This window comes from Bombyx mandarina, chromosome 28 (genome assembly GCF_030267445.1).
Source record: "Bombyx mandarina strain Sakado chromosome 28, ASM3026744v2".
Taxonomy (NCBI): Eukaryota; Metazoa; Arthropoda; class Insecta; order Lepidoptera; family Bombycidae; genus Bombyx; species Bombyx mandarina.
This window is the reverse complement of record NC_143233.1, coordinates 2467589-2489651: the sequence shown is the minus strand read 5'-3', so window position 1 is coordinate 2489651 and position 22063 is coordinate 2467589. Positions and strand designations below refer to the sequence as shown.

Below are 22063 nucleotides of genomic sequence, written 5' to 3'. Positions count from 1 at the left end.
TTCTGTGTCAGTGGAAGCCCCGCAGGGAAAATTTAATAATAATAATTCTTGAAGTCGTCGTGGCCTAAAGGATAAGACGTCCGGTGCATTCGTATGTAGCGATGCACCGGTGTTCAAATCCCGCAGGTGGGTACCAATTTTTCTAATGAAATACGTACTCAACAAATGTTCACGATTGACTTCCACGGTGAAGGAATAACATTTTGTAATAAAATCAAATCCGCAAAATTATAATTTGCGCAATAACTGGTGGTAGGACCTCCTGTGAGTCCGCACGGGTAGGCACCATCGTCCTGCCTATTTCTGCCCATGAAGCAGTAATGCGTTTCGGTTTGAAGGGTGGGGCAGCCGTTGTAACTATACTGAGACCTTATAACTCATATCTCATGGTGGGTGGTGGCATTTACATTGTAGATGTCTATGGGCTCCGGTAATCACTTAGACCCAGGTAGGCTGTGAGCTCGTTCATTCATCCAAGTCATAAAAAATAAAAATTATTAAAAAAAAGCAGCTTTGTATAGTAAGCAATGTAATGCAAACTCGTTGTAGCTCAACGCTCGAGGTCAATGGACTTTTAAGGTCGGAGTGCAATTGAGATGTGTTTGGATATCTTTTCGTCGATTCGGCAATGATCAATTAAATATTTCATTTTTAGGCTATGTAGGGTAGAAAAAGACGCCCGTCGACAAAAATATTGTTACTTATACGCGCAATGTACTGCAATGTCAAATATAAATTTTATTTTCGATTTTATATTCCATTACGAGTAAGTAATACAAAATGCACCAGGTTTTTGTTTTGAAAGAATTATTTAAGTGATAATTATTTAAATAATAATAAAATAAATAAATATGTAGTTAATTCACTTTCCTATTATATTGTAAGGAAGACTATTCAATTAAAAAAAAGTGAAAATAGTAAATTATAAATTAGACACATAATGTTTCTTTTTCTTACGTGATAATTTCTTCCAGTTAATCCCTACAAAGTAGAGGAACACATTCTAAAAAAAAATAACCATATTCAAAATGAACTTACTTACCTTATAAAGTGTAAGACGAGAAATATCAGCAAAAACTGGCCGGTGCTCCTCACACGATGCTTCCCAAATTTGGCTGCCGCGTGTACTACAATGTTCACGGGCCGTATACATTCCAACATTGTATTACATCTTAATTCTTATCTTGATAGGCATAAAGACGAATTTCAAATTGATTTCGTTCATTTTCACATGTTTCTCTTAACGTTCACTTGGAACATTTTTTTGACACTGCACTGTTGCACTGCTCACAATATGCGTTATTATATTTAAGGCTAACTTTTTTACACTTTGAGGAACATTTTAAGTAAAGTTCTGTAAAATAAATTTTGTTTTGTCACAAACGATACGAAGGTATGTGGATTTATATTGTTAACTAGCTGACCCAGCAGACTTTGTATTGCCTCAATCGATAAATAAAAGACCTAAACTTTTGTATAAAATAAACTTAAAACAAACAAAAGGAATCGGTCCGACGGGGGACACATCAAAGGCAAAACAAAATTTGTTATTTTTATTTAATTCCGAGCATTTTCATATTTATCTACCTTTTAAACCTTCTCTGGACTTCCACAAATAATTCAAGACCAAAATTAGGCAAATCGGTTCAGCCGTTCTTCAGTTTTAGCGAGACTAACGAACAGCAATTCATTTTTATATATAGAGATGATATTCAAAATTTTTTTCTTCACTCTGATATACTTATTTATTAAAACATTTCAGACCACAAAAGGTTCTTGTTTTTGTCTGTGCAGATTGAGGCCTCACTATAACACTCCAACAAGTGGACGACCATAAAAATGCAATGTATTCGTTGTATAATTAATTTATAGTTTCAATTACGCAGATCCTACGTACTAACTCCAATATCGCTTTAACGAGGCTACCATTTTTACATAAGTTTATCTATTCAACCATATATACGTACGTGGCCTAAAGGATAAGACGTCCGGTGCATTCGTATCTAGCGATGCACCGATTTCCGAATCCCGCAGGCGGGTACCAATTTTTCTAATGAAATACGTACTTAACATATGTTCACGATTGACTTCCACGGTGAAGGAATAACATCGCAAAATTATAATTTGCGTAATTACTGGTGGTAGGACCTCTTGTGAGTCCGCACAGGTAGGTACCACCACCCCGCCTATTTCTGCCGTGAAGCAGTAATGCGTTTCGGATCGAGGGGTGGGGCAGCCGTTGTAACTATACTGAGACCTTAGAACTTATATCTCGAGGTGGGTGGCGCATTTACGTTATAGATGTCTATGGGCTCCAGTAACCACTTAACAACAGGTGGTCTGCGAGCTCGTCTACCCATCTAAGCTATAAAAAAAAAATCTACAGTAATGTTTACGGATGTTCCGTTATAACTACCGAATCATGCATCCGATTGACTTGAAACTTGGTATCCATGTACAAAATAAATGTACTTAATGGATAGGCATATTTATATGAGTGTTGGACTCCCTAATAATAATGACAATAAATAATAATGTTAATTTTAAATGCCCAGCGCAGCGGGCGGGTACGGCTAGTTTTTTTTTATGTTCATTATCTCGATTATCTAAGTGAATAAACTGAAGCTCTAAGTGAATAAAGAAATAAAATGGATATGGAGATCCTATTGGAGTTCTCGTCACGTGTGCAACGGGTCACGCAAGATTTCGTAAATTGTATTATATTACATGTGATGTGTGCAAGTTTACGTGGATTTATAGTTTTTGTTTAAATCAAAATGATTTAAGCTTTCATAGGCAAGTGTAGGAAGTCTTTGCGTATGGGTTCGAACAAGTTCACGGTGTAAATTATAATTTTTTTATTATTTATTATTGACAGACGATTGGTGGCCCTGAGGCTTTTACACTTTCACCATGATAGGTGGGCAGGCAAAGACTTAGCCAGGAGGGGTGGGATTGGCTAACAGCTGCCCGAGCGCCTCCGAAGGAGACCTAACAACTCAAGAGCAACTGCTTCGCGAATGAATCTACTACCGCATCGGCGAGAAACTTAGCGAGTTGATGCATAGGTTAAGTTGCAAGTCGACCTCTTTGTCGAGTTCAACAAGTATGGTTACCGGGGTCCCTAAGCCTACTTCTAGGGTTAACTTTTTATTTATTGCTTAGATTAATAAGCGGTTACCGGAGTCCATAGGCGTCAACGCAAATGCGGCTTAAGATATGAGATTCAATCTCAGTTTTATAGTACAACGGTGGTTTCATCCTTCAAGCCGAAACGCATTACTGCTTCACGGCAGAAATAGGCGGGGCGGTGGTACCTACCTGTGTGGTTCACAAGACGCCCTGCACCAGTAGAACCAGCTGTTGACCGGTAATGGGTGACCATATATAACTTAAATTGAACCTTAAGACCTGCTGTGAAAGCTCTAAAGAAAACGGCTGTGTCTTCAAATGAAAATTCGTAAGAGCTTCCCGACAGAAATAGCCTCTGCAGACTTCGAAAGCGCCTTCTACCAGTAATTGAATTGATTAATTTGAGTCATAGTGGCCTAACGGATAAGACGTCCGGTGCATTCGTGTTGAGCGATGCACCGGTGTTCGAATCCCGCAGGCGGGTACCAATTTTTCTAATGAAATACGTACTCAACAAATGTTCACAATTGATTTTCACGGTGAAGGAATAACATCGTGTAATAAAAATGAAACCCGCAAAATTATAAAATTATAATTTGCGTAATGACTGATGGTAGGACCCTGCCTATTTCTGCAGTGAAACAGTAATGCGTTTCGGTTTGAAGGGTGGGGCAGCCGTTGTAACTATACTTGAGACCTTAGAAATTATATCTCAAGGTGGGTGGCGCATTTACGTTGTGGATGCCTGTGGGCTCCTGTAACCACTTAACACCAGGTGGGCTGTGAGCTCGTCCACCCATTTTTTTTATTTCTTAGATTGGTGGACGAGCCCACAGCCCATTTAAAAATATCATTCATCTTTTTTATTACCTAAAACTGCCGTTAGAAAACAAAATAGAAATCTGCAGTACCTATTTGCTTAAAATATTATCATTATTTACCAATTCGCGACAAACTCTATTCTTACGTTGTGTAATGTTTGTCGATATTTTTGACATAATTACTGTCACATTACTGTCAACTGACACTATCTCGAGAATTCATTTTTTATTCTAAAAACAATAATTGTATTTAGTAATGTGATTTTTTTTTTATTTTTTTTTTATTTCTTATATGGATGTACGAGCTCACAGCCCACCTGGTGTTAAGTGGTTACTGGAGCCCATAGACATATACAACGTAAATGCGCCACCCACCTCGAGATATAAGTTCTAAGGTCTCAGTATAGTTACAACGACTACCCCACCCCTCGAATCGAAACGCATTACTGCTTCACGGCGGAAATAGGCGGGGTAGTGATACCTACCCGTGCGGACTCCCAAGAGGTCCTAGAGACCAGTGATTACGCAAATTATAATTTTGCGGGTTTGATTTTTATTACACGATGTTATTCCTTCACCGTGGAAGTCAATCGTGAACATTTGTTGAGTACGTATTTCATTAGAAAAAATTGGTACCCGCCTGCGGGATTCGAACACCGGTGCATCGCTACATACGAATGCACCGGACGTCTTATCCTTTAGGCCACGACGACTTCTTTAGGCCACGACGACCTGAATGAAAGATATTGACTGTGATTTTTCGCATATGGTTTAGGTATATGATTTATTTAATGTTCTCTTTGGGATTAAAACGAAAGTTTTGTTTTTGGGCAAACTCTAGCTTTTTATTGCCCTTGTATACAGATGAGCTGCTGGTAAAAGACAACTTATGCGGAAGAAATCAAATCAAAATTTTTTATTCAACATAAATGAAAGTACGTACTTGTTGAACGTCAAAGAAAACTACCGTAAATTCGCGCAAAAACTAGCCTCCGCCCTGAGAAGAACTGGCAAGAAACTCAGCGGGTATATCTTTTTTTTTAAATACTAGCTGACCCGGCAGACTTCGTAGTGCCTCAATCGATAAATAAAAGAACTAAACTTTTATATAAAATAAATTTAAAACAAACAAAAGGAATCCGACCGACGGGGAACACATCAAAGGAAAAATAAAATTGTTATTTTTGTTCAATTCCGAGGATTTTCATATTTATCTACCCTTTAAATCTTCTTCTGGACTTCCAAAAATAATTGAAGACCAAAATTAGCCAAATCGGTAAAGCCGTTCTCGATTTTTAGCGAGACTAACGAACAGCAATTCATTTTTATATATATTGATAAATGAAAGTACATACTTGTTGAACGTCAAAAAGAACTACCGCCAATTCGCAAAAACTAGCCTCCGCCCTGTGAAGAACTGGCAAGAAACTCAGCGGGCATGTCTTTTTTTTAAAGATTAAATATATATTTTTTAAATATTAGATTTTTGGAAGGAAGAAGATCCAGAGGCAGAAGTCCAATTCACTGGTCGGACCAGATACACTCTACTCTAAACGCTTCAGTCCACAATGACATCCGCACAGCCGAGGATAGGCAGGGCTGGCGCTTGATAATCCACGAAAAAGTTATTGAAGGGGACTATGACCCTCAACAATGAGAATTATCGAGGCAAGGTGGCAGACGAGCATAAGACCTGATGGTCAGAAGTTACCGTCGCCCATGGACATTAGCTATGCCAGGGGCTAAGCCAAACTTCAGTCTATCATTGAGCACTCTCCACAAATCTCGTTTGAAGAAAAACATGTCATCGCAGCTCTGGTCCTCAGTATGGAGGGTAGCTTCATTCCAAAGCCGGTGCGTGACAGAAAAGATCTCTGGATACGCGTTATGGGTGAACGCAGTGGTTCTAGGTGGTATGGATGAACTCTGATCCGGTGGCGGGAGGTGTGATGGTAAAATGGAGATGAAGGAATCACCTCAATTCAAACCAATTCCCTAGAGCACTCACCACGGAACGTTATAGCTAGATGATAAAAATAAAATTACCAAATAGCTTAGTTTAGTCATAATACCTAATATTTTTAGCTATATTACCAATTGTCCAATATAATTTGAAGTCGTTGTGGCCTAAAGGATAAGACGTCCGGTGCATTCGTGTTGAGCGATGCACCGGTGTTCGAATCTCAGACGGGTACCAATTTTTCTAATGAAATACGTACTCAACAAATGTTCACGATTGACTTCCACGGTGAAGGAATAACATCGTGTAATAAAAATGAAACCCGCAAAATTATAATTTGCGTAATTACTGGTGGTAGGACCTCTTGTGAGTCCGCGCCGGTAGGTACCACCACCCTGCCTATTTCTGCCGTGAAGCAGTAATGGTAATGCATTTTGGTATGAAGGGTGGGGCAGCCGTTGTAACTATACTTTTTTAAATATTATTTTTTTATTGCTTAGATAGATGGACGAGCTCACAGCCCACCTGGTGGTTACTGGAGCCCATAGACATCTACAACGTAAATGCGCCACCCACCTTGAGATATAAGTTCTAAGATCTCAGTATAGTTACAACAGCTACCCTACCCTTCATATTGAAACGCATTACTGCTTCACGGCAGAATTAGGCAGGGCGGTGGTACCAACCCGCGCGGACTCACAAAAGTGGTCCTACCACCAGTAAAAAGACATTAAAACTTATATCTCAAGGTGGGTGGCGCATATACGTTGTGGATGTCTATGGGCTCCAGTAAACACTTAACACCAGCATCTAAGCAATAAAAAAAAAGAAATAAATAAATAAATTTAAAGACAAAAATACAATTTAAATTACAATTTCACAAATAGGACCTGCGTCATTTCACATGCAAGCTCACGATTCCGTCTAAAGATTGTTGTTTTAAAAAAAAAAAAAATACAATTTATTATATTACTGAGTAGATTAAACACGAGAATGCTATTACTGGCCTTAATGTCAAGTACATTTTGTGTTATAGCCATTTAGAACAGGTTTTTATCATTGTAATACGCACATATTATGTAGTATAGGACTCTCGGCTATGTATACACATGTAGGTCCGATCAGTGTGTGGCGCTGTGAAGAACTCCTAATTGGTATAGTATCATGCTGTTTATAGTAACTAGTGGTCCCCCGGTAGTCGAAATTCGACTATAATTCATTGAAATTATAAGTTTGTACACTATTATGAATCTATTGTTATAGACTATTATACTTCTATAATCACAGATTTCGCCAAGACTACACTTTAGACAAATAATAAGAAAGACAAATAATATTTAATCTATTCTCAATTTGACCACAGATTATAAACAATAAGAAAAGTTTGACAATAAACAAATAGTATGCATGCGTGTATGTGTCAAATAGATGTTAGATGTGTAATGTTTTATTTATTGATTTAATGTATTTTTTACACTTAATTTAAAAAAAAATATTAACATTCTGCACTCCTTCTCTGGATTCTCTGTAAGTGTGGGAAATTTCATACTCCTCCGTCCGCGCAATTTTCGTAAAAAGCGGTACAAAGTTTATGCTTCGCGTATTAATATATAGATGTACAACTGCCTTTTTGTAGATGGATGAAACTGTCGTTTAGGGCAAAGTTGAAAGCACCAGACCGCGTGGAAGGTTGGTCCTGCGATGGACTGACTAAGTCAAGTCGACAGTTGACAATTGTTTGCATGAGTGCACCACGCTCACCACAAGCCGGGAGAAGTGGTGATTGCTCGTAAGACGCATAGCCATCATACTGAATGACGACTACCACCGCTCTGATAAGAGTGATACAACAAAGGATAAAAGTACTCGGGGCGAATCTGGTGTTAAGAGATTACTGTGGTGCATAGAAATTACTACGCGAGTACCACTAGCCCATTCACTTGAGACATGATGGTCTAACTCCCACTCCTCCTGGCTGAACCCGTGCTCACCCCCCCCTGTCCTGGTGAAACTAGAAAAGCCTACGGGCCACCAGTAATCCTTCCTTAATAAAAAAAAACATATTTAGCTCCACCGCATAATATAACTTACTAGCTCACTTATAGATCTGAGTTTTGAATGTTATAGTGTTTTTTTTTAAATCTAACACCAATTCCGTACTAAAATCGAGTTACACGCGTGACAATAAATCAATTGATCTGCGATTGTATTCAGCCTATAAACTGGACAGATAGGCCGATTGAGGATTGATTCACACACGGATTTATGAGTCCGGTGCGTTTGCTAACGAGACGACGTAAATTATACGAATCGCACTAACTAGCCGTTGGGGTCTGTTAGGGTCATGCGTCAGCGCGAAAGATTTACGATGCGTTGTGTTACGACGTATCTCGTTTGATACCTAAATAGACGTGTTTGATAGTGACGTATTCTGTATAAAATATTAACAAAAAAAATTCGTTGTCTGTAAAGTCGATTTACGGATGTTAGTTTTACGTGATAGGTCATAAAGATCATTGATGAAAAATTGCATACTTTTCGTTATTCTTTATTGTACACATAGTTAATATTACAGTAATTGCGTAAGATCTAAAAAATGGCGAGCTTAACTCAACAATTGAGTTTTCTACCAGCTAACCGTTCTTAACGAAAGAAAGCTTTAAATGAGTGGGTAGAAGAATACAATCTAATCAATTTACAATTTACGATCTAGACAAGAACTTAATAAATAAATAAAAAAACACTAATACATAATATATTAGACTACATATATATACATACACACATAAATAACGTAAACATATACATACCCGTACATATATAATGAAATACATAAAATATATATATATAAGTAATACTAAATTGATAGATAGTGCTCCTTTAATGCCTTCCTTCCAGTGTGGAACTGAGTTCCACAGACGCACAGAATGCACAGTGAACGAACCGCCGTAGCGGCTGGAGGAGTGAGGGGGAAAATTAAGGAGAAGGGATCTACTTGTACGACAGGGTACACTGTAACGCTAGAAAAATTTAAATTGTTTTTTTTGTTTTGAAATTAACGCCCTCTAGTGTATACGTGGCGCAGTGTGGGGAAATATATAATTATGAATCACTGCGTAGTGCACTTATTGGACACTGCATGGCGTGACCGTGCTATCTTGTCTGTGGTTCGAGGGTGAGATTGTCATAGCACTATAGGCGGAGCTTTCGAGAACCTTAAGACTATTCTTATAAAAGGACAAGTCACTTTGTCCGAAGCCTTTTTCAATCAACATCTCACGGGCTACAGTGCAAGTTGTATTACGTATTTACCAAAGTCAATTTAACAGTTCCTTGGTGTATTTTTATTCAACCAGGGTAAGTGTTTCATAATTTATTCTCCACACTTTAGTGACCGACAGTACGGTTTCCGTCACGGTCGCTCAGCTGGCGATCTTCTTGTATACCTTACTCATAGGTGGGCTGAAGCCTTGGAGAGCAAGGGCGAGGCTCTTGCTGTGAGCCTTGATATCGCGAAGGCCTTCGACAGGGTCTGGCATAGGGCACTTCTATCGAAGCTACCATCTTACGGATTCCCCGAGGGTCTCTGCAAGTGGATCGCTAGCTTTTTGGATGGGCGGAGCATCACGGTCGTTGTAGACGGTGACTGTTCTGATACCATGACCATTAACGCTGGCGTTTCACAAGGTTCGGTGCTCTCCCCCACGCTTTTCATCCTGTATATCAATGACATGCTGTCTATTGATGGCATGCATTACTATGCGGATGACAGCACGGGGGATGCGCGATATATCGGCCATCAGAGTCTCTCTCGGAGCGCGGTGCAAGAGAGACGATCAAAACTTGTGTCTGAAGTGGAGAACTCTCTGGGGCGAGTCTCCGAATGCGTACCAAGTTCAATTCAACCCGATAAAGACACAAGTTTGCGCGTTCACTGCGAAGAAGGACCCCTTTGTCATGGCGCCGCAATTCCAAGGAGTATCCCTGCAACCTTCCGAGAGTATCGGGATACTTGGGGTCGACATTTCGAGCGATGTCCAGTTTCGGAGTCATTTGGAAGGCAAAGCCAAGTTGGCGTCCAAAATGCTGGGAGTCCTCAACAGAGCAAAGCGGTACTTCACGCCTGGACAAAGACTTTTGCTTTATAAAGCACAAGTCCGGCCTCGCGTGGAGTACTGCTCCCATCTCTGGGCCGGGGCTCCCAAATACCAGCTTCTTCCATTTGACTCCATACAGAGGAGGGCCGTTCGGATTGTCGATAATCCCATTCTCACGGATCGTTTGGAGCCTCTGGGTCTGCGGAGGGACTTCGGTTCCCTCTGTATTCTGTACCGTATGTTCCATGGGGAGTGCTCTGAGGAATTGTTCGAGATGATACCAGCATCTCGTTTTTACCATCGCACCGCCCGCCACCGGAGTAGAGTTCATCCATACTACCTGGAGCCACTGCGGTCATCCACAGTGCGTTTCTAGAGATCTTTTTTGCCACGTACCATCCGGCTATGGAATGAGCTCCCCTCCACGGTGTTTCCCGAGCGCTATGACATGTCCTTCTTCAAACGAGGCTTGTGGAGAGTATTAAGCGGTAGGCAGCGGCTTGGCTCTACCCCTGGCATTGCTGAAGTCCATGGGCGACGGTAACCACTCACCATCAGGTGGGCCGTATGCTCGTCTGCCTACAAGGGCAATAAAAAAAAAAAAACACTGTGTCCACAACCATTATCTAAATAGAAGTTAACACCACTTTGTCTTGTCGTGTAGGTCCTAATAACTGGTACATTCCATGTACATCAGTTAGGGTGCGTAGTGTGAACTTATCACCTTCGAGATCCCGCAGTACTTTTCTACGAGGACGCTGCCGGAAGCGAGGTGCTCTGGCTAGGCGATCCAAGAAAGTACTTGACTACCGTAGAACAAAGAAACACACCTGCATACACAACCTGGCTCGGATCCAGCAACCCCAGTTGCGGGGAAGCAATCCAGTAAACGTTTATCGTCATTTTGTGAACCAAACTGGTGATACCGTCTTTGTTTATAATATTGTTAATTTTAATCTCACTTTCTTTAATACTTACTCGTGTGTTCGGTATACTTACCGACATATATTTAATCAAGGATACCTTACCACTAATTTATTCTGTGTAAACAATTATAATCATTACATCTGTAGTTAATAAACTCAAGTTTAATATATATTGTAATTGTTTCATTTATTGGCGTGAGTCTCCCAGAGCGGTAAGTGGTGGCGCCCTGAGATCCTCCTCACCGAGTCTCCTGTTCACCGGTTGTCTACCGGTGGTGACGTGTCTAGAAGTGGTGCGACTCGGCCCCGTGTCTCTCGACCCATAGACCACCTTTTGGGGAGTGACGCGACTGGGCCTCATGTAACATCGGCATACCAGGGACACCCTTAGACACAGACACGTTATAACACCTCGGGGCATCTGGTACTCGAAGCGCTCACGGAGGTACTGGGGAACAGCTGAGTTATTGAGGATGTTGAACAGCACACATAAAACATGTACATCACGGCGAAGTCGGATAGGCAACCAATTAAGTTGTGATCTGTACTGCGAGACATGATCATATTTGCGTAAACCAAAAATAAAGCGTATGCATAAATTTTGTAACCTTTCCAGTTTGTCCCGTAGCCCCTCCGCGGCGTCCAGGAAACAGACATCTGCATAGTCAAGGAGAGCAAGCATAAGGGATTGGGCCAGGGTGACTTTAGCTTCAAAGGGCAAGAAACTTTTATGAATTGAATTGAATTAAAAATTAATCAATAATTCATAATTCATTGATTAATTAATAATTAATTATTCATAGAAAATTACATTTTTTTCGATAAATTAATTAACGATTGTGCCTTTCTATCGCTTGTTCCATGCTCTCGTTTGCACACTTTTTTTTTGTTCTACCTATGCTGATAGCCTTGAGAGGCTATTTCAGCTTCACTCTAACATGTAGGTGAGCTCACGGGGCTCAAACCGGAGTGTTGCTAACACTGGCCCTAGCAAGAGCAGTGCTTCGCAGAATCTATCACTGGATCGGAAACGCGACCCACTGAGAAGATCTGGCGAGAAACTCAGTGGGCTGTGTCTGTGGGTTGATTCGCTCGTCGAGCCCTTCGTCGCAAGCGACGGGTTCGACGAAGACAGTGACCGGGACGAGGACGGTGACCGGGTTTGTACGCTCATGTTCGAGCGGAACGTGACACTTTTTCGTGCGTGCAGCCAGTGTTCATCGATTTATAAGACGTTACCACTTCAAAAAACCTGATATCTTAATTTTGAACGTAATCTTGAATTAAAATCACGAGACGAAACAGTTTTTTATTTTTGTGCCTTTTAATTTGTTAAGTAATGTAAATTAACATGTAAATTATGGATGCGCCAATAAAACTTAATAAATGGTTGGACAGAATAAATTTTAAGCACGTTTTTAATGTTTTTAATGTTTATTTACAAAAAAAATATATTATAGTTACACCGACACGTGAATACTTCATTAACCGGTACGATAGAAGAAGCATTTGTATTTTTTTTTTAATTCAAATAACGCGGTACTTTTAGTTTGAGAGTAATTATTTAAAAGAATAAATCGATGGAGATGATAATCGTACTAAAATATTTATGTTTTTTATATTTTATTTTTATTTATTGCTTAGATGGGTGGACGAGCTCACAGCCCACCTGGTGTTAACTGGTTACTAAAGCCCATAGACATCTAAAACGTAAATGCGCCACCCACCTTGAGACATAAGTTCTAAGGTCTCAGTATAGTTACAACGGCTGCCCCGCCCTTCAAAATACAGTTACTGGTCCTTTGATTTAATCCAAAATAAAACAAGCTACAGTCTTCAAAAGTATTACGTCGCAATTCTTTTGCGTTGTGACAAGAACCTTACTCTTACTTAGATAAGTAATAAATATATCCATCAATTACCTAGGGATAGTCTTGTCATTACGTTATAAACATAAAAATGTAGCTATAGTTAAAGTCTAATAAACAAATTGTAATATATTGTTTTCATTTTCTGTCTTAATTAATATAGTTTATAATCGTAAAATACAAAAGTATATTTAAAAAAAAATTACATACTCAACGAGGCAACGGAAACTCTGTTTCCGCCTAAAAGCTAAAGAAGACAATTGCCCATACAACAGTGACACATACAGATAGATTTTACCATGTCCCACACCATCTATGGACCGGCTATAGTGTGCTTAATGCGAGTTTTTCTACTTGTCGATCGTGTAAAAGTTAATTCAAATTTGTATGGAGTTGAAACAGCGCCTCTAGCGGCAAACGAAGGGAAACTGTTCCAATTTCAAACAAAATTGAGTTAACTCTTACGCGATCGAGAAGTAAAAAAAACTCGCATTAAATGCATAGTACACTATAGTACGAACGACGATAGTTAATTTATAAGCGCAACATCGCAACACTCTTCCATTAAGGCGTCCCCCTTATAATTGAGTTAGCAAATAATATCGATCACTCAGCTCCCTAGATTAGTGCTGTCGTTACGTCATAAATAACGGTTTATAAATTAATTTAACGTTATAACTCAATTGAATTACGTTATAAATAAAGTTAATGCCTACGCTATTTGGTTTGGTTTCATTATTTACGTTACAACTGTTTCCAATTACTTGTAAGTTAATTTGATTTTATCCAGACCACGGCGAAGCGGACGAAGATTTTGACATTAGTATATTCAAGTGCACGCTTACATAGATATTTTTGGGTCACGTCCTTACGGATCCATCAGATCCAATAACCTTTGCATTAGACGCCTTAAGCTCTAACACTAGGAGCAGGCTTAGGGACCTCAGTAACCGTACTCGTCGAACTCGACAAAGAGTTCGCCGTGCAACCTAACCCATGAATCAGCTCGCTGAGTTTCTCGCCGGATCTTCTCAGCGAGTCGCGATTCCGATCCGGTAGTATATTCATTCGCGAAGCAGCTACTCTTGAGCTATTAGGTCTCCTTCGGAGGCGCTCGGGTAGCTGTTGGCAAATCCCACCCCTCCTGGCTGAGCCTTTGCTCGCCCACCTATCCTGGTGAAACTGGAAAGGCTTCCGGGCCAGCAGTAATCTTTCAATCATAAAAAAAAAAGATATTTTTGGGGTCCCTCATTGGAACTGTTGTTTTGGATTAAGGGCTTTCAGTAGTACAAAAGACATTCGTTACAACGTCAAGGGTAGTTGTGTATTCTGTTCTTTTTTTATTGCATAGATGGGTGGACGACCTGGTGTTAAGTGGTTGCAGGAGCCCATAGACATCTACAACGTAAATGCGCCACCCACCTTAAGATATAAGTTCTAAGGTCTCAGTATAGTTACAACGGCTGTCCCACCCTTCAAGCCGAAACGCATTATTGCTTCACGGCAGAATTATGTAGGGCGGTGGTACCTACCCACGCGGACTCACAAGCGGTCCAACCACCCATAAATAACGGAATAGGTTTTTAATTTTTCCTTATCAAACCTACAAAACTCTACAAAACAATTATAGGTCCTGTATCTAGTCCATAGATGGTCAGTGAAGATTTATTGTCACATAAGATCCATGCACCATATCGGTACTAGGCAACAAAAAAATTATTTACAAGTTCACTTACCACAAACAGTTGTAATTGAACGAGAAAAAATTTTACACCAAAACAAACTTTAATTATCCAATTTGTACTGTATTTAGGCCTGTTCTTATGTATGGCAGCGAAACATGGGCGGCAACCAAAAAGAACGTGTATACCATTCAAGTTGCTGAAATGAAGATGCTGAGGTGGATGTGCGGCGTGACTAGGCTCGATAAAACCCGCAACGAATACGTGCGTGGAAGTCTAGGTGTACGGGACATCGCCGACAAGATGCAGGAGAGTAGGCTGAGATGGTATGGTCACGTGAAAAGGAAGCCACCTGACTACGTCGAAAATTTGGCGCTACTGCTCGACCTCCCCGGTCGGAGACCTAGAGGTAGACCCAAGACCTCCACCTTGGAGGGACGTAGTGCTGAATGACAAGAGAGAATGCAATGTTGCTGACGAGGATGTCGAAGACAGAGCGAAGTGGAGGAGTAAAGTCAGGAAAGCTGACCCCACCACCATGTGGGATAAATAGCTGGGAAGAGAGAGAGAGAGAGAGAGAGAGAGAGTACTGTATTTAGTTGGAAACGACTAAAGAACGATGCACACTAATACTGTTTTATAGCATTTAAAGAAATGCTTATTATTTTTTGTCACAAAAGCTTGCAGGGTTTCAAGTGTTATTTAATTTGAATTATTTAATGTAATTAAAAACGGAGTCTCTGTTTTCAGGTCTTATGGGGAGAAGCATTCAGATTATCGTACCGATGAGTTACAGTGATGCAACTTTTTATATAATCGATTAAATAATTATAATAAATAAACTTTTTGTACATTTTCTTTCTTACTGGTGGTAGGACCTCTTGTGAGTCCGCGCGGTTGGGTACCACCACCCTGCCTATTTCTGCCGTGAAGCAGTAATGCGTTTCGGTTTTGAAGGGTGGGGCAGCCGTTCTAACTATACTTGAGAACTTAGAACTTATATCTCAAGGTGGGTTGCGCATTTACGTTGTTGATGTCTATGGGCCCCAGTAACCACTTAACACCAGGTGGGCTGTGAGCTCGTCCACTCATCTAAGCAATAAAAAAAAAATCTCGTTAAAAAGCATTGAATTTGCGAATGATTTTCCAGTAGATAAATCGAGATCTCTTATGTACGTTCACGTAAAATTAAAACGCTTTTTATGCTTATAGCGGTGCTTTTAATAAATATGCCGTGACGACACTTTAAGTCGACAAAGTGAACGAACTCGTGTCCGGCTTGTTTGAAAAAAAAAAAGTAATTAATCAACTACAGTTTACTTCTCTGAAGCAAATATTTTTAATATATTTATAAATGAATATTCCTTCACAATGTCGTTAAAACGGCTACCTCACCCTTCAAACCGAAACGCATTACTGCTTCACGGCAGAAATAGGCGGGGTGCTGGTGGGCACCTACCCGTGCGGACTCACAAGAGGTCCTACCACCAGTGAAATAGTATACTTCTTGTATTTTTCTTATTTACTCATTGCATATATGCAGGCGAAGTTTTATGTGCGTCAGGCGTGAAGACGTCACTGGGGCCCAAGGGCATCACAACATGAATACCGCCGTGTACTTAAATATATCTTCTTCTTGCTCTTATCCCACATGGGAGGTTGGTGCAGCTTATTCTCTTTTTCCATTCAGACCTATCATACGTCATCTCTGCACTAAGACCTTTCATTCATCATCCAAGTCTTTTTAGGACTTAGGACTTCATATAAAATATATCCATTTAAATACATAAAAAGTATTAATTTTGACAATGATCCAACAAGGATGGGCTTTGTGGGAGTAGTTATGAAATAATCCTAAGAATCTTTCCTTGGAACGGGATAATCATAGCTATTTAAAAATATATTATACTAAGTTGATACTTATTGCACGTGCAATTCTAACACATTCATGATTAAGATAATTAACGTCAGATATAAATAAAACTAAGGAGAGTCAGCGACTAATTTTTGTACATGAGTTTTTATTTTTATTTTTTTCTTTCTAATTGTCAATACGATATTCCGAGCACAACAATTGTTTGAGAATAACAGGCAAATAAAACTGGTTTAATGTTTTATGCTACGGTGTTGTTCTCACGATGGTACTGACGAACTATATAAATATGTAAATAGGTTTTAACGGTAGGCGGCAGGTAGGCTTTTCCCCTGGCATTGCTGGTGTCCATAGGCGACAACAAGGCTCGACTGATTCACCGGCGCTCGTGGACTTCAGCAATGACAGGGTTAAAACCAAACCGACAATAATAAAGTTTCCTAACACGGTATCATCGGAAATTAAATATAATTTTCTTAACATATTTTTTTTATTTTATTGCCCATGTAGGGCAGACGAATATATATAATATAGAATATATATATATGGTGAGAATGGTCAGGCAGTATAATGATTTGGCTAAACGTGACGGTAACTAATCTTTGAACCTAGACTCAGGGGATTTGTTAAATGTATGAAGGATATCCTATTTAACAATGGCTAGTTATCAATATTTGTAATTTCAATTGTGTTTTAAATAGCCAAAGCTATGCACATTAATATGGTTTTGCTGAGTGCACGTACTATTTAGATTGCAATCCAGATTAGATCTAGGTACTACTTGTACGATTTAGCTGATATGTACTGTAACGATTGTAATTTGTTTTGTGCATCAATAAAAAAAAAAAAAGACGAGCATACGGTCTACCTGATGATGAGTGGTTACCGTCGCCCATGGACTTCAGCAATGCCAGGAGCAGAGCCAAGCCGCTGCCTACCCTATGTCACAGAGTTCTATGGAACTCATGTCTCAATGTGGGTAGCAGAATTTACGTTGTTAATGGCTATGGGCTTCGGTGAACATTTAACATCAGGCGGGCCGGGAGCTCATCCGTCCATCTAAGCAATAGTTTTATTTAACTACCTTCTTGTCTTTTCCTAATAGTGTTCGGTCAATTTCGTGTTCATATTAAATAATGCTTATCGATTTAAGTGTTTTAATCCATACTAGAGATCCCGGCAGTAGTCGAAATTCGACTATAGTTAATTGAAATTAAAAGTTTAAACATTATTATGGTTCTATTGTCAAACACTATTATACTTCTATAATAATACAGATATTAATATTATATTCTGTATAATACATATTTCGCCAAACCTACACTATAGACAAATATTAATAAAGACAAACAATATTAATCTATTCTCAAATTGACCACAGACTTTAAACAATAACAAAAGTTTCACAATTGACAATACGCAAAGAGTATATTTATACGTATGTGTTGTGTCAAATGCATGCTAGTGTGTGTAATGTTTTCTTTATTGATATAACGTTTTTTTTATGCATAATAAAAAAAAAAATATTAGCATCCTGCACTTCTTCTCTATGTTCTCTATAAGTGTGGGAAATTTCATACTCCTCCGTCCGCGCAATTTTCGTAAAAAGCGGTACAAAATTTTTGCTTCACGTATTAATATATAGATACTAGCTGACCCGGCAAACATTGTTTTGCCATATATAAGATTTCTAGGGAATTTCTAGTGTAGAAAAAAAAACTAACTTATTGTAAGTGTGTAAGGATGTGGTGTGAAAGAGGTATGTAGCGCTGTGAACGATGAGGGAATATATAATAAAAATAACAAAACCTCATTCAACCACATAATACCTCATTATAACAAAAAAAAAAAGTCCAAATAAAAAAAAAATGCTAGGGGTGGACAACCCTAATCATTTAGGGGTATGAAAAATAGATAGTAGCCGATTCTCAGGCTTACTGGATATGCGTAAAAAAATTCATGAGAATCGGTCAAGCGGTTTCGGAGGAGTATGGGAACGAACATTGTGACACGAGAATTTTATATATTAGATGAAAGTATGAAAAGAATTATTATTATCCTAAACATTACTTCGTTAGTTTATTGGCTTGTCATTAGTACACGCGAACTCGCCACGACTCGTAAATGTAACATGTAGTTTCAGGAAATACCCCGTCCTATTTATTTGACAAAATCGTGCGGTTCGAACCTAATTTTAGACGCGCTAGACTTCGCTGAGATCCAGATTTTCGTTTAGGAACACGCTGTATGCTTACAGAGAATTATTTTAACTAGTGGTCACCCAGTAGTCGAAATTCGACTATAATTAATTGAAATTATAAGTTTGTACACTATTAAGATTCTATTGTTATTGTTCGGAGCGTCAGTAAAAAGTTTAATTGCAAAGCATAGCCTTTCGGCGGTATAATTTAGTTGAACTATTTTAAAATAAAAATATAATTCGTAATCTTAAAACAAATACACACCCTGTATACAATTATTATTGATTGCTCCAAATAAAAGCAGCAATCGAATAAATACCGCGTTCATATTTAGATCGTCTGCACTAGAATTTGGTAAGCTAATATAATCGAGAATTTCCTTACTGAAGCTAACATAGCTCAGACTAACACAGACTAGTGATGTGTACTTTATTCTTAGTATTGATAAGTAGAATTAAGATCGTGGCGGATTATATAAAACTGATTCATTATTGTAGTTCTACTGTTGTGATCCCAAATATTAGAAATTATTAAAACCACTAATTAATTGGCTTATTTCTTACACATCGAGCCAGTGACGATAAATATTAATGGTAACCGAACCGTTCATGAAAATAATTAAAAAATTACGGATATTTTTTTAAAATATCAAATAGACAGAGTCACTAAGAAAGAGTTTCTAACATCGCGTAAGCTCTATTTCTAAATATAATATAGGCATGTTTAATGTAAAAATCTTCAAATCTGGTTACATTCATTCAACTAGTAATATGGACTTAACAACTCTTTTTTAGTAATAACCGTAAAAGGAGGATGAATAAAAATTAAGAAAAATCAATCAGATTTGAAGTTAGTGGATTAAGCAAAATTGTTCGCTCTCTGTTTTTTCTTTTAATAAAATGTTTGGGTTAAAAGTGTAGTTTTAACATGTTTAATATTATATTTAGAAATAGAGCTTACGCGATTTCAGAAACTCTTTCTTAGTGATTCTGTCTATTGTCTTGCTCTTGCTCTATTAAGCTCTATAATGGTATCGAATTCTTCAGACAATATGCATAAGCGATAATCAAATACCTACTTGCGTTATGAACACAAAATAGGTTTTTTAACTTTATTTTTTTAACTGGTGTAATTTTGAAATAAGTTTTGTAACAAATCAAACACTATTATCGTCTAGACATTTAATAAGATGTAAATGTCAATCACAAGGAAACCACACGTCGCTCTAATGAATGGTCTCAAAGCAATTTTCGAATTAAATTCAACCGAAATATAATTATGTTGTTACGGGTAATCGGCCGGTCTAGTCTAGTTCGGGCTCGGCTTAAGTTACAAGCTCGAGCGTTTTCTATTTCAATTAAAAGTAAGCTTCTTTTTTTTTACCTATTTGATAGCATTGAGAGGCTATATCAGCGTCGACTTAACTAGTAGGTGAGCTCACGGGGCTCAAACTTCATCACGTTGCTAACACGAACCCTAGCAAGAGCCGTGCTTCGCAGAATCTACCACCGGATCGGAAACGCGATCCACTGAGAAGATCCGGCGAGAAACTCAGTGGGCTGTGTCTGAGGGTTAGTAAGCTTCAAATTTAAACATTAACATAGCGCTCACTTATGTCAGTTCTCGTTTTGAAATCACGGTTGTGCTATTTTTTATTTTATTTTATTTATAACTTTATATACTTGACAGTATAAAGGCGGACTTAATGTCATAGGCATTCTCTGATTAGTCTACCTTAGGGGAGTGCAGAGATGAACCTTGGTAGGTGTAGTGTTATAGTGGTAGGTATGGTTAGTATTGTAGGTAAGGTAAGTATGGTGGTTATATTAGGTAGTTAAGCATATGTATATAATTAATAACATACGTAATATTTATAAATACAAATACTCGTACTTAAATAAATACATATACATAAATATATACATAAAAAAATATCATTAGTTGTTATCTGTACTTATGTAATTATGCTATCTGTAGTGGTCTAGTGCCTTGTGCTTTGCCCTGGACGACAAGGCGCTTTGTGGAGTCATTTTCTCACCGGGAGACAAGTCCAAAAATGTACGCGTTAATGTAAGAACGTCGAAAGGCGCTGCTTAATGTCGAGTTATTGACCAATGGAGATACGTGTACATGGTCAGAAAAAAAGACCCGGGGTTACTTGTTTCTTGAGTTTCGCTTCAAAGCAACCAGATTCTTGATTCGTGCTGCGTAATTTCAATTTTTCCCCTACCCATCCTAGCCATCCATAGCCTTGGCGGGTTCGACGATGACGGTGACTGGTGCTTGTGGTACCTAAAAGCACCGTTAATGGATCGGGAGGATCCGTAATGACGTGTTTAGGGCGACTTCGACTGTTTACCATTCGATCTACAGGATCGGGTAGGTAATTTCACGCTGCGTTGTCTTCAGCCGTAAAGCCACCGCGAGGACATTTTTTTTTATTGCTTAGATGTGTGGACGAGCTCACAGCCCACCTGGTGTTAAGTGGTTACTGGAGCCCATAGACATCTACAACGTAGACGCGCCACCCACCTTGAGATACAAGTTCTAAAGTCTCAGTATAGTCACAACGGCTGCCCCACCCTTCAAACCGAAACGCATTACTGCTTCACGGCAGAAATAGGCGGGGCGGTGGTACCTACCCGTGCGGACTCACAAGAAGTCCTACCACCAGTAACCAAGGACATATTTGCCTTATCCGTAAAAAGCAATCTAGTTTTGAGCTCGTAACTTGTACCAAGCCGGGACTTCGCCGATTTCGGTATAAGGTCTTGTTATATAAAAAAAAAACAATTTGATCGTACTATCAATTTTGTACAGTCCGTCAGTATATTACTAATTGCATTCGTATTATGTGATTGATGGCAAAACGAATTGAGATATTTGATACTGTTATTGTTGTTCGAGACGAATTCTTTATTAGTAACAGCTTAAAGAATGTAGCGGTTATTTAAAACACGAAAGGAGCTTGTGTCAGAGTAATTTAATACATAAAAATAAATATTCAAAGCTAATATAGTTTTTGGAGTTTACTCCTTTAGAATCGATTTACATATATAGGCCCGGGGTATGAAAATTATGGGGACCAAAATCGTACTAGCATGTCACACGAAATGCGTTATGCGCCTGATTCGCTCCTGATTGCGTGATGCGTGCGCGCGCCAATCAAAATCGTACTAGCATGTCACACGAAATGCGTTATGCGCCTGATTGGCTCCTGATTGCGTGATGCGTGCGCGCGCCAATCAAAATCGTACTAGCATGTAACACGAAATGCGTTATGCGCCTGATTGGCTCCTGATTGCGTGATGCGTGCGCGCGCCAATCAGGAGCCAACGCGCGGCCGCGTTATCGCAGGTGACGCCGGGCTGCTGCGCCGGCAGTCCGCCACAAAGCCTCGTACTGATCGCGCGTTTCTCTCATTATTTTTCATGGCTTCCTTATGTATGTCAAAAAATTTGTTGTATAATTAATAGAATAAAAATCTACCGTGCATAATCTAA

The 22063-nt window shown here is 39.1% G+C and overlaps 1 protein-coding gene across 7 annotated transcripts in view; it reads right to left on the bottom strand.

Moving 5' to 3' along the window:
* Nucleotides 1-22063, bottom strand: part of Wnt2 (Wnt oncogene analog 2) — a 96668-nt gene that overhangs the window by 52437 nt on the left and 22168 nt on the right. For 5 of the 7 annotated variants that reach the window (XM_089739161.1, XM_089739162.1, XM_089739160.1 and 2 more), the window contains exon 2: nt 1043-1354. In XM_089739161.1, coding sequence (XP_089595287.1) covers nt 1043-1161 — 119 coding nt within the window. In that variant the 5' untranslated portion in view covers nt 1162-1354. The remainder of the gene's footprint in view (nt 1-1042; nt 1355-22063) is intronic. The other 2 variants (XM_089739164.1, XM_089739165.1) reach the window with 1 other exon arrangement.